Here is a 13,452-nt window from a genome sequence, read left to right as displayed (position 1 = left end):
TACCTCGTACTCGGGATGGTAATGATGGTATTTGGGTGATTGTGGATCGACTCACCAAATCAGCTCACTTTCTGGCGGTTAAGGAAACTTTTAGTTTGGATAAATTAGCAAAGTTGTATGTGGACGAAATTGTAAAGCTTCATGGTGTTCCCGAATCCATTGTTTCTGATCGCGATGCCCGATTTACATCAAAGTTTTGGAGGAAGGTTCACAAGTGTTTGGGAACAAAATTACAATTTAGCACTGCTTTCCATCCTCAAACTGATGGACAATCTGAGCGGACTATACAAACTTTGGAGGACATGTTGAGGGCTTGTTCTCTACAATTTAAAGGAAGTTGGGATAAGCACCTGGCTTTGATGGAGTTTGCTTATAATAATAGTTATCACTCGAGTATTGGTATGGCTCCCTATGAAGCTTTGTATGGGAAACAATGTAGAACCCCCTTGTGTTGGGATGAAGTGGGAGAAAGACAACTTATTGGTCCTGAGCTCATTGAAATCACAACCGATAAAATTAAGGTGATCAGAGAGAGACTCAAGACGGCTCAAAGCAGACAGAAGAGCTACGCTGATAAACACAGGAAGCATCTTGAATTTCAAGTTGGTGATTGGGTATTTTTGAAGTTATCTCCTTGGAAGGGTGTGGTAAGGTTTGGTAAACGAGGAAAACTAAGTCCAAGGTATATTGGTCCTTATGAGATTGTGGAACGAATTGGTCTTGTCGCTTATCGCTTGGCGTTACCTCCACAACTATCTCAAGTACATGATGTTTTCCACGTCTCTATGCTTCGCAAGTACATACCTGATCCTTCACATGTGTTACCGGCTCAACCTATTACACTTACAGAAGATCTAACATATGAAGAAGAACCAGTACAGATCCTTGACCGACGTGAGCAAGTACTCCGAAGTAAGGTCATACCTTTGGTTAAGGTATTATGGAGGAATCACCTGATTGAAGAAGCTACTTGGGAACCAGAGGATCAAATGAGGCAGCAGTATCCACATCTTTTTCCTTGACAGGTATAATTTCGAGGGCGAAATTCTATAAGGAGGGGAGATTGTTATGCCCCGTACCTACTAGTTACTTTTTTTTACCGTGGTTGACCGAGTAGGGACTTTTTCTTTAGTCCGGTAAATTAGGAAATTTCTTTGAGATTGTCGTAGAATACGTAAAATCAAGTTTGTGGACACGAAGTTTGTTTTAATCGGAGTTTCTACGGAAAAGTTATGATCAAAAAACAGAAATTTACTATTCATAGCTTGGTTTTTTTTTTAAAAGGGTGAGTATTATTTGTGGAAGGAAGGGTTATAAATCAGATGGAAGAGAGAGAAAGGAAAAAAAAAAAAAAAAAAAAGAGGAAAGCGAGAGAGCACGGGTAGAACCCGAGTCACCCCCCTTTTCTTCTTTTTCTTCCGTCGCTGCTCTCCCTCTCTCCGGCGATTCCGTCGCCGTCCGGCCACCCCAGGACGAAAGCTTGGGCACGGCGTGATCCTCTCTTCCTTCTCCTTTTAGCTATGTAAGTATTTCGCCTTGGGTAGCTTTGGTTTTGGAGTTATGAGGAGAATTGCAGAAATGGGAAAAAATGGATTTTTGCTTTGATGTCCGGTTTCCGGCGATTTCCGGCCGGATTCTTTGGGGGTTTTGGTTGTTGGGGAAGTACTAAACGTGTTCCTAACCTTGTTGCAGCTGGTGGTGGTCTGTGGAGGAAGATTGGAAGGTGTTTGGGCGGATGAACAGTGCCATGAACAGTAACTGTCGGGTTCTTGGTTTTTGTTTGCTTTCTCCGGCCATTTCTGCTTGATTTTGATTGTAGTTGCAGGTATAGAACTTGATGGGTGTGTTGTGAAGATGATCTTGAACTTGTTTTGGGCTTGAGGTTGTTTGGTTTGAGGTTTCTTGGAAATTGTTGTTGGTTTAGGTTGCTTGAATATTATGGTTTAAAATTGGTTATGGTTATAGAGTAAGATTGAATTAATGTGTTGGAAAGTAGGAAAAATGATTGTGGATTGTGGATTGAAAAGAAAAATTATGAAGGAATGTGGAAACTTTGGGAAAGGAATTGTGTTATAAATTGGTGGTTATTTATGGTGAAGGAATTGAAATTTAATTAACTAAGTTATCGGAACGACCCTTGCGATGATTTAAGATTGGGTTAGGATGTTGAATTGTTAGGGAAGTTCCATATTCAATAATTTAATTCCAAAATGGGATGTGGGATTTTATAAGAATTTATGAGTAACGAATACTAACTTCAGAGGGAATAAGAGTTGATATTGAGATTGTTTTCTCTTTATGGTTAATTATATCCTGCCCAATTATTACAGGACGTACTGAGCCCTCGAGCGAGGAGGACACGGGCAGGCAGCAGGATTAGCTGCGAGACTCATTGTGAGTGGACTTTTATTTTATTTAAATAATGCATGCAGCATAAAAATAAGTTTTCAGTTGGTTCATTATTTGAGAAAATACGATTTGAGAAAAGTAAAGGTTTTTAAAGAAAAGCAGTTGACAAGGAGGCCAGTTTTGGCGCATGCGTAACTTACCTAGTTGGCAGTCCCATCTAGGTAATAGCCTGGTCGGCAGTCCCGTCCAGACTACAGCCGGTTGGCAGTCCCATCCGATGCGTCATCTGGTTGGCAGTCCCTTCCAGATGACATGAGGTAGTTAATCGGCAGTCCCGTCTACTACCTGTGGCTAGTTGGCAGTCCCAACTAACCACCGCCTCCTATTCCGGTTGGCAGTCCCTTCCGATGCGTCACCTGGGTGGCAGTCCCACCAGATGGCATGAGATGCCTAGGAAGCAGTCCTTCCTAGTCATCAAAAGAGTTTTCAGAAAAAGAATTAAGTTGGGATTTTATGGAATCTCGCTGCATGACGGTTTTAGTATAAAGAGAATTGGGGAGGCATTCCATTAACTGTTTCAGATTCGATATTGGTTTTGTCCACTCACTCTAATGGATTTTATATGTTTTCCCCTGGGCCCTTCGGTTTCAAATGCCCAGATTACAGATTTGCCGAGATCGCGTCCAGGCTCTAAAGACTGTGGCATCAGCGCTTCCGTTTTTGTCCGTAGGTTATTACTTAACCTACCTTGTATGATATCGGCTTACTTATTAGCGTTGCTCTGATAACCCTTTCCAATTGATGGATGTTGTTGTTCGAACTGTTGTTGTTGTTGAAGTTATGTTGGGATTTGAATTGTTCCTCATGTAATATTATGTTTAGAATGTAATTATATATTGAGATGGGTTGAGTGAAAGTTAAGGTTTTAATTTATGTCCAGGTTTGTGATTATTGGGTAGCCCATATTCGGGGGAGGTTCTGCCGAATTTTCGGTAGGATTTCGTTCAATGTGGGCCCCGCAGGCTCGTATCCAGGTATCCGAGGTGATTATTGGGTCGGGTCCTGTCAACAGGTCCTCACTCATCCAAGGGTTTCGATTGTCTTTTCTCTTGTGTGCAGGTAATCAAGTCAATAACCTTGAAGAAATTGTGCTACAACAATTGGTGCTCTTGTTGAGAGGGGAATCTAAAGACCTGGTTACCGAAAGGTTTCGCTCAAATCTACACAAGCAGATTCACATCGATTTCGAAGATGGAAGGTTCAACCTTGAAGCCGAACGTCGATGATTCCGACCAATAGTACTATGGAGTCCGAATCACCGAGACCGAAAGCGGATCTCAACCCACTAGTGGCGCGATCGAGGGATCGCAACCCAAAAGCAACTCTGACGGACATCCTCTCTTCCAAAACCTGATGTCAAACTTTTACACTTCTCGGGCAACAAACAGAGCTAGAGGAAGCAACCCATTCAACAGCGACTAGATGGTGCCATACTAGCGACTTCAAGAGCAAATCGCCCTGCAAGGAGCAGTGATGGCAGGGCTGCAAGGGGACATGCAAGTCCTATCCGACAACGTGAAAGCACTAACGGTGGGACTCCAAGAACTCATATGTTTGGGAGATCGAAGGGAGACAGACGAGCCTGATGCAACTCCTAGGCCCACCAGAATTTCAGAGGACCTCTTGAGAATCAATGGGTCCGCACGGTATAGACGAACAGAAGTGGAGGCTCAAGACAAAGACTCAGAGCGAGTATAGCGATGCTTTACTTTTTAGACATTTGGCGACAACCTTATCTTCAGGTAATCTGTTGTTAGCGAGATACGCCACAAAAAGTCCATCCATGAAGGTGTTGGCGATACCTCGATGGCGAATCTTTCAGAGAACGACTTGGAAATGCTTGGTTTTTCCAAAATTTCAACCTTAAGATCCTTGTCACCGGTATCGGTAGGTGCCATGGCTAGTCTTGCCACGGCGTCTATCCTTGCATTCTTTGACCGAGGTATCTGGGTAATCTTGTATGTGGTGAAGCGTTGTAAAGGCGCTCCCCCAGGCTTTGGTAAGAAGTCAAGTGTGACTCCTTAGTTTGGTACTCACCGCTGACCTAATTGACAACCAATTAGGAGTCACTGAAGATGTTCAAGTGTGTGGCCTCCATCTTGCAGGCCAGATGTACTCATGTAATAATGCTTCATTCTCAGCGGTATTGTTTGACGCTTTGAAGTTAAATTTCAATGCGCACTCGTACGTGAACCCATCTGGGTCAGGTGATGATTATAACCGGTGCCACTGTGCTTGTTGTTAGATGAGCCATCGACATAAAGTTCCCACACAGCTACAAGTAGGGCCGTTGATACCTCCTCTGCTTGGGGTTCGTCACTCTCAAGTGGGATAAACTCGAGGATTAAGTCTGCAGGGGCTTGCCCTTAGGCCATCTCCAATGGAGGGCTAAGATATAGCCCAAAAAATAGGGTTTTCCATCTCCAATTGGGGGCTATGCCATTACAAAAAAGTGTTTAAAGGGGCTAAAATGGCCATGGGCTGGGGCATATATAGCCCTTTGTATAGCCCTTGGGCTTGCTTTGTGTGGGGACCACGTGAAAACCAAAAACCCAATCTGATGTTTTTTCATGGCTGAGATTAATGGCTGATGTCAGCATCAGCATGCTGATGTCAGCTAAGTCTAGCTGTTGGAAATTTTTTTATTTTTTTTTTGGACGGCTAAAAATTGTCAATTATTGCTTATTTTTTCATCATAATTAAACAAGCCACACAACAATATAACAATGAGAAAACAAGCTACAAATTTTGACAATAAATTGTCAATTATTGCAACCACACACACAAACAAAACAAAGAAAAAAAACGACGCGCTCATAATCAAGAATCTGAATAATTACGTACAACATGACACGTGGCACGATAAAATCATATCTAAAAAATTAATAACATTTGATCAAAAAAATAAGGGAAAAAAATATATACAGTACTCCAACTATGGTCCATTCTAAATTTTCATACCCAACTTTCCGAAACTATCACATTGGTACCCCAAATAGTCAGTCCGACCCAACATACGTACCCGCAGTCCATAACGGCGTTAACTTGCTCCTCTCGTGGCCTCTTTAAATCATGCCAGCTATTAGAAGAGTTAACGTCGTCATGGACGGCGTGTACGAAAATTGGGTTGGATTGGGTACTCCAGGTACTAAAATGATAGTTTCCAAAAGTTAGGTACAAAAATTTAGAATGGGTCTTACCTCAGGTACTGTTTATATTTTTTTCCCAAAAAATAATTATATGAGTGGAAATAGTAGCATGGTTATAAAATATATACTATATATTAGAAATACATAATGAAAAACAATAAAATAACATATGACATTTAAAATTATAGCCCTAAGGGTTGGAGACGGTAGAAATTATAGCCCTTATTATTCACATAAACAGTGATTATGGGGGGCTAAAATTTAGCCCGGGGGCTATTTTAGCCCCCCACAGCTGGAGATGGCCTTAGATGACTATTCTTGGTTTGAACTGTATGTCAAATTCTCCCAACTCTATGGCCCACCTAACTAACCTACTAGAGGTTTCAGACTTTTAGTATATCTGCTTAAGGGGTTGATCAATGAGGACATGTATTGTGTGTGCCTGGAAATACCGTCTCAAATGTCTCGCCGAGGTTACAAGAGCCAGTGCTAGTTTTTCTATCTCCAGGTATCTTGTCTCGGCTGTAGTGAATCCTTTACCGATATAGTTTACTAGTAGCTCATTGCTGGTTTCCTTTCTAATGAAGGCTGAACCAACTGCCGTTTGAGATACCGCTCTAATACTAGCTACAGTGGATCTAACCAATGCTCAAATAATCAAGATAATTTTGTTCTTCCTCAAGAGTTTTTTTGATAGTTTTGATATTTTCCTCAACTTTGTGAACTCTTTTCTGAATTCAGAAGAGAATATCCTAATAATTTGGAGTATTTCTACGAAATTTGATCTAAAATCTTTCAATTTCTTTAACTTTTCTCGTTTTTCTTGCAATTCTTTACTAATCTCTTTGCAAATAGTAAGTCTACTTTGATAAGGATTGAAATTATGAATAATGAAAATTAACTGTTTACCTTCGAATATAGAGGATGAATTCTAACAGCACTAAATACTTAAAAACATAAATTCAAGATATAAATATAAACATAAACATAAACATATATATATATATATATATATATATATATATATCAACCTCGATCAAGTGGCGAAGGCGAAGGTGATCGGAAACTCGGCGGTGTGCAGCGAGCTCACCGGAAACCATGGAAGCCCAGAAACCTGCAACCCCGACCTCGATCGCTGGCCAGAAGAGGTCTGGGACGCCTCCGACCTCCATCCGGCCAGCCCCGCGCCGCCGTCGCCGCCTGAAAGCTCCTGCTGCGTCGACGTCCGCACTTTTTCTGGGTTGCGGACGTCCGCTTCAGATCCTTCACGTATATATATATATATATGTGTGTGTGTGTGTGTGTGTGTGTGTACTGTTCACCATAAAAATAAAAGTGAAACGGTAAAAGTTGAAAGAGTAAATACGGGTAAAAAGGGCAAAAGTGGAAATATTGAAGTTGGAGTTTTTTATCATTTCCCTATAATTAATTCTACCAATATTCACCATGTTAATGGTAAAACATTGTTACCCATATATCAAGCATCTAATCGCTCCTTTATCTTCGAAGCCAGTGCTATACCTAAGAAATGGCCCTAGCTTGACATGGGAAACAGGTAACACTGAGGCCTGAAGAGAACACGCACATTATTACATTGTGTTTGTTGACAGAAATGAAAAGAAACTTAAATCTGTCACAAAATTATAGACAATTCATAATCTCAAAATATCATGGCCTGAAAACACCAGCAAAAGGCTAACTACCATCAGTGAGCAAGCATAAAGAAAGAAATCATACTGAGTATCGACAGACCCAGGCTGAATCCCTACTTCTACAGATGTTCCAGAATTCTACATTCTGTGGATTAAGGGGCAGCATTTCCTCAAGCGGCCTCAGCCAAATTTTCAGATGTATTGGATGCTTCAAGCCTGCCAAATTTTCACATGGTACATACCATCAGAAACAAGAACATTTGAAAGAAACATTAGTCCGAGAACCTCCTGCTTTAGTAGTAAGAAGTATGAACAAGTGGAAATTTGTAGTTCTGTTTCCAAGGGATAAGGGATCAATTCACTCCTTTACCCAGGTTAGGAGGTTTACGAAATGGGAACAGGCTCTCCACCAAATTTTCAGATGTACTGGATATCTCCCTATTGCTTATGTGGATTTGGTTACTTCTCTCTTAACTTTGAATCCTGTGGGAACTAGAAGAATTTTTTTCAATCAAGGAATCTCTGTATGGTGCAATAAAGGCAATCTACAAGTTGTAGATATTGTATTTGCCGCATAGATCGTAGATAAAGTATGCTCTTAACCACATCGTAATGATGCAGATGTGATGGATATGAGCCAAATAACAAAAAATATCCACCAGATAGAAGTTAAACAACAAAAACAATAGTATTGATGACAAAAATTCAAATGTTCTTAATCATCACCACCATCCAGATGTTGTCTGTGCGCGTGTGCATGAGTTTAATTAGTAGTACAGCATGTGAAATCCCACTAAGACAGGAAAACATAAACAATAAATTATGAGTTTCTACCTTTGAATTGCTTCTCCAACTTCCATCCTGAAAAAGCTCTCAATCTTCACAGGTGATCCCACTTCCTTAGATAGCTTATCTAATAGTGTCTGTAAGATATATTTGTCACACAACAGTCAGCAAGTGCCCCACATAGCTTGCTTACGCGGTAACATTTTACCAAGAGGAAGCCAATTTAGATACTACAAGTTCATTGCAGTACTTGTAGTACAAGTACTCTATACTAGGAAACACAAATTTATGTATCTAACTTTATAAATTATAAGGGTTGGAAAATATATGGTGTTAATATGAAACCCACATACTTAACAGAAAGTTATCATTAAAATTTATCTAACCTCAAAACAAACACCTAGTGAGTGAAATTTATTCTTGTTAGGTTTGCAACTCAAACTTTTACATTGGTGCAGTTAGTGGAATGCTCTTTTTTCCTTTTTTTTTGTTGGTGGGATAGTTGGAGGCCCAAACTAAAAACAAGAAAAATGACTTAAAGCATTGCAAAGTCTCCTTTTTATTTTGTTGTTGTTGAAACATGTTTACTTCATTTCTAATCTTTAGTTAACTTTTGAGAGGATATATAGATTTTTACCTTTACATTTACAGAATCGTCCACAATAAACTTCTGCTCCATAAGAACAACTTCCTCGTAATATTTACGCAAACGACCTTCTACTATTTTGTCTATGGCCATCTGAGACTTGCCCGTACTTTCAGCCTGACATCAACAGGTAACAAAAAGAAAAAGTGGTACCACAGGCATGTAGGTAAGAGCAACTGATATAAAATACTGCCAAGAAGCTAGTATATTTTATTTCTCTATGTAAACAAATAAAAGACATCAGCTTGATCATGACCTCATCATTGACAGAGTGATGATTAAGCTCAGAGTGAAGTACAGCAAAAGAACATGTAGTGCTCGAATCATTTTTGTCACTTAATTGTAATGTTAATTGTCCTATAACTTTGTCAAGTTGTTTTCCATTTTTCTTCAGTGGATGTAGCCCCTTTTATAGTCAACCAAATTTCTGGCCATCACGTAACAATCTGTAGCCTCTTAGTCTAGTGTTTTGTCTCAACGGTGCTCAAGTTGGTAAGTATCACCAAGTACTCATCAAATCAGAGAAAAAAAAATAAATGCTGCTATTAACAGATGTGGAAGTAGATAGCAGGAGAGTTGAGAAATGCGAGTTACAAGGGAAGTTTCTGATCGTGGCCAGATGGCTTTGATAGTGTTCTTGCAGGTCTATAGAAATTACTGTCAAAATCAGACCGCGAATGCTATCACAAATGAGACTTGCATCTTGTCTCATTCCAAGGAAGACAGAGTCTTTGAAAGTTGGAGATTACATGCCCATAAGCTTGGTGCCAGCCTTTCTGAAGTAAATGCAAATTATTGACAACAAGAATAAGGTGGCGCGTATGGTATTTAAGATCGCTTTTGAAAAGGCATATGACCATGTGAGTGAAATCACCTCATTTTCTAATGGAAAAGGAGGGCTTTGGGGCAAAGTGGGAAGATGGGTTGAGGGTTGCCTACGGTCTGCTAATTTCTCAATCATGATAAGTGGTGGCCTAGATGAAAGTTTGGACAAGGATCGTGTCAAGGTGATCCTCGTCACCTTTTTTGTTCAGTACCAGTGGATATGCTGAGCACATTGGTCTATTGAGTAAGAAAGACAGTTAATCAAAGGGATAAAATTGGGAGTGAGGGGGAAAAAGTATCACATCTTCAATTTGCAGACAACAGTATCTTTTTTGTATCCTGTGTAACGAAAAATAGGACAAGCTATTAGCTCTTTGAACTGGTGGAGATATTTGGTGCAGTCAAGAGTAAACTTGAGTCTAGCAAACTCAATTGGATGAAAGGTGCAGTTATGAAAAGTATCAGGGGCTACCATTGGGAGGAAATCCAAGGCCACAAGTTCCTAGAATCTGGTGCTTGGAACGGTTGAAAGAGGCTAAAAGGATGGAAGGATATCTAGTTTTGAGGAGGCTGACATACTTAATTCAAGCTGTTCTCAAAAGCAAGTATTCTATTTATTTATTAATGTTTCGGAATGATTATACAATTGAGTATAACAGGGTATGGGGAAGCCTTTTCAGTTTCCTTGTTTCTTTGTTTTCTTTCTGATAATTGGCCAAGTATGAAGCTTCACTATAAATTCCAGATTTAGTGGTCAGCAAAGTGCCTACAGGGCTACCTACTGTTGCATGATCAACCGTTATCCTTGGGATGAAAAGTGGAGATTGAAAAAAGTTTAAAAAATAAAAATAAACTGAGAAGAAAGAAAGACAACAAACAAAAACAAAACAAAGATAGCATGGCCTCCTAATGACTCCTATAAAAGAATCAGCAGATCCACTGCAAAGAGGCTCATTAAATTAAAATCCGACAACATGTAATTAGGTGCATTTAGACTTATTTTATTATAAATTTATAATAGATTGTTTCACACTTAAAATACAGTAAAGAGCCTACTATGGAAAACATGATATTACCAAGTACCTGAGACTTGAGAATTTCCCATTCACTCTCTAATGCATCAGAAGAAACATGTTCCTTTGTTAAAAATAAAGGCTTTGCAGCCACCACATGCATTGCCAATTCTGACCCAACGCGCTGGATGGCATCCAACAGAGCACTCTTGTCCTCTACTTCGAGAGATAAAATTCCAGCAATGCGACCCAAACCTGTAATTTAGATAAAACATAGAATAATGATGAAGACCAATTTTAAATGCTTTTTCAGATATTTTCATCCAGTGTTTGTGACTTTGCAACATAAGATCAAGATAGGATCTAAAATATCAGAACATACTGCACCGTGCACCAATTTTGAATTGACGGACCCTATTTTCCGCGGAAGGAAGAGTGGTTTAAGTTGTGTACCTGGTTGGGGACTTGCATGGAGATACGTGGAAACAACACCATGTGAAGCTGTAGGCATCACAAATCCCCTTCTAAGTTTAATATTTTCCCCCATTACTGCAGCCACTTCCGTAATGGCATTCTGAACAGTTGTTTCTCCACTAATTTTTGGATGTTCAAGATTTAACTTCAAGTCCTGATAATGATGTAATAATTTAAGATTAACTTTGCAGGAAACCTGATAATGATGTAATAATTTAAGATTAACTTTGCAGGAAACCCAATTTTAATTAAGGTTTTAAACATGCTTGGAATTTAGCCAATTCAATAAACAGGCTTACTACACAGTTCACCAATATAGTTTACTATGGCAGAATCAAAAAGATCTCTGATTTCACTTATTACATTTAACTTTCAACATAGAGTAAAATTGCTACAGATATCTAGATTTATCAAGACTTGGGAGTCAAACTAGCATGTTGTTCTCAACGTCTGACATAATCTAGTGGCAAACACTCTTCAATTCTATATACCACCATACTATTCTTGTAAGACTAAACAAAAAATTGCATACCTAGTCCATTTGCAGATATTAAGGCAGATAACATGCTCTTAGTTCAAGGTGATACTCATTACATCCTTATAACTAATTCAAAGATTCAAAAGATGGTAAAGTTTTTGAAACACATTCTCATGCTGATGCACAATGCAATCGTAAGTAGAGTACGACATCTGAAAACACAATTTAAAATAAAAGACAAAAAACAATGCATAATCCTCACCTCTAAATGTTCCGAGGCAATGGGAATGACCCCAGGAACCTGTTGAGAAGAACCTTCAACCAGCAAAGCTTGCTTTGCCAAAGCTGATGCCTAGAAGAAGAAACAAGATAAATGAAGTGTGAGCTCCAGAAAAGAATACATGTAATCATAGTTAAAAAATATAAGCCAATGAAAGACTTTGAAGGGCAAAAAAAAAATTTGATAATAACCTCAGAAGAAAATTAAAAAAAAACTATATTTGGTTCTACATAAACACACACACACCCATATAGAATCAAACTAAGACTAACCAAGTATTGAAAGATTTCATTTCTAGCAACAAAGTCAGTCTCACAGTTGAGTTCGATAATGGCAGCCCTGCTCTCGTTCTGAGCCAGTGCAAGCAAACCCTCAGAAGCCATTCTTGATGACTTTTTTGATGCCAAAACCTTCCCTCTTCTCCTTAATTCCTTCAGTGCAGCCTCTGCATTTCATGAAAGAGAAACCGAGCTTTTTTACCATCCAAAAACGCAAATAGGTAATTTATGTTAGCATCATTAAAGGACACAAGATGTACCGATTTCCCAATTGCAATCAATGAGAGCAGCCTTGACATCTTTGATAGGAGCACTGGTTCTCTGCCTGAGTTGCTTTATAAGACTCATTTGGTCAGGAGACGACGATGCTCCCACGCTCAACGTCCTAAGAAGAAAGAGAGCAGACCCACATTGGGGATTGGCAAGTCTCAAAGGAATCGAGGTTTGGGTCTCTGTGACTTGAGAAGATACAGCTCTTTTGTTTGAGACACAGGTAGAAAAACCTCGGCCATTAGCAGCAGTAGCTGTAGTTGACGATCTATAACTACACAGTATTGAACCAAGGGAACGCTTTGCACCTCCACGAAAAGCCATCCCAATACACCCCTAAACTCTCTCTTTCTCTACAATCCAATATGTGAGCTTCAATCAGAGAACTGGTAATGGAAAAAAAAAAAAAAAAAATACTATATTTTTTCTGCTGGGAAAAGGAAAATCAATGCATTCATATGAATAAAGAAACTCATTTAACCAAGAGGAATGGCAGGCATGCTTATTTTTCATATCAAAGATTAAAATCGATTTCAGCCAAAACCCAACAATCAGCAAAGCGTAAGATGATGAACACAAAGGTATGCAACAGTAGAGCTTCAGATTTTAAAATGGGAGATCCAACAAGCCCAGATGGGTGGACAGGAGCACTTTCAAGAAACTTGGAAACAAAAAAAGAATCAGAGAAAACAAACTGTAGTATTCAAACGGAAAAAGAGAGAAGGAACAGTTTGACAGTACCTTCAATCGCACTCTCGGTGGTCTAGAAGCTCTGTTTCTATGGATGAAATGAAATTACTGGTACCAAAATGTGAGCAGATGCTCTGATGCTCAGGGTTTATGGGTTTTTTATGTTTTGGCCACCAAAGGGGTTTATGGGTCAGGACTTGGCGACTTTTGGTGTTGCTAGCCCCATCAAACAAATGCTCGACATTTCTCCTTCTCAAACACATAAAAATACTTCATCCAAAAACCAAAAAAAAAAAAAAAAAAAAAAGAGGAATTCGTCCCCTACCATTGTAATGTAATAATTTGTTTCACCATAAAATGCCGAAATTGTTATTTTAAAAAAAAATGCCGAAATTGAAAGGAAAGAAAAGAGTTAGCATAACACTCACATTTTCAGAGAATGCAACAACACTGCAGATGCTCTTGCTAAGGGCAGCTTGAACCATGATCCTGGCATTGTTCT

At 39.3% G+C, this 13,452-nt stretch overlaps 1 protein-coding gene across 2 annotated transcripts; it reads right to left on the bottom strand.

Moving 5' to 3' along the window:
- Positions 1 to 6,888: 6,888 nt before the first annotated feature.
- LOC133707260 (elongation factor Ts, mitochondrial-like) lies at positions 6,889 to 13,193 on the bottom strand. Of its 2 annotated transcripts, XR_009845026.1 has the most exons (10): positions 13,002 to 13,193; positions 12,251 to 12,613; positions 11,985 to 12,157; positions 11,695 to 11,784; positions 10,934 to 11,108; positions 10,551 to 10,735; positions 8,634 to 8,759; positions 8,045 to 8,133; positions 7,296 to 7,426; positions 6,889 to 7,126 (listed from the first exon to the last, which is right to left on the bottom strand). XR_009845026.1 is itself a non-coding variant. In XM_062132816.1 (9 exons), exons 2-9 carry the CDS (start codon positions 12,582 to 12,584, stop codon positions 7,381 to 7,383), a joined length of 1,218 nt encoding a protein of 405 aa, XP_061988800.1. In that variant the 5' UTR covers positions 12,585 to 12,613; positions 13,002 to 13,193; the 3' UTR covers positions 7,128 to 7,380. The 2 variants fall into 2 exon arrangements, 1 of the variants encoding a protein (XP_061988800.1); XM_062132816.1 differs by lacking the exon at positions 6,889 to 7,126 and having other exon boundaries at positions 7,128 to 7,426.
- Between the last annotated feature and the right edge of the window lie 259 nt (positions 13,194 to 13,452).

This window comes from Rosa rugosa, chromosome 4, assembly GCF_958449725.1.
Source record: "Rosa rugosa chromosome 4, drRosRugo1.1, whole genome shotgun sequence".
In the NCBI taxonomy this organism is placed as follows: Eukaryota; Viridiplantae; Streptophyta; class Magnoliopsida; order Rosales; family Rosaceae; genus Rosa; species Rosa rugosa.
The sequence above is the reverse complement of the archived record's forward strand: the minus strand, read 5'-3'. Positions and strand labels throughout refer to the sequence as shown.

Excerpts from the sequence above, each read along its gene's own strand:
- LOC133707260 (XM_062132816.1), bottom strand. The coding sequence starts at position 12,584 with ATGGCTTTTCGTGGAGGTGCAAAGCGTTCCCTTGGTTCAATACTGTGT. Across the intron at positions 8,134-8,633 it reads ACGATTCTGTAAATGTAAAG|ACACTATTAGATAAGCTATC; the intron begins GTAAAAATCTAT and ends TATATCTTACAG. Across the intron at positions 7,427-8,044 it reads GTTGGAGAAGCAATTCAAAG|GCTTGAAGCATCCAATACAT; the intron begins GTAGAAACTCAT and ends AAAATTTGGCAG.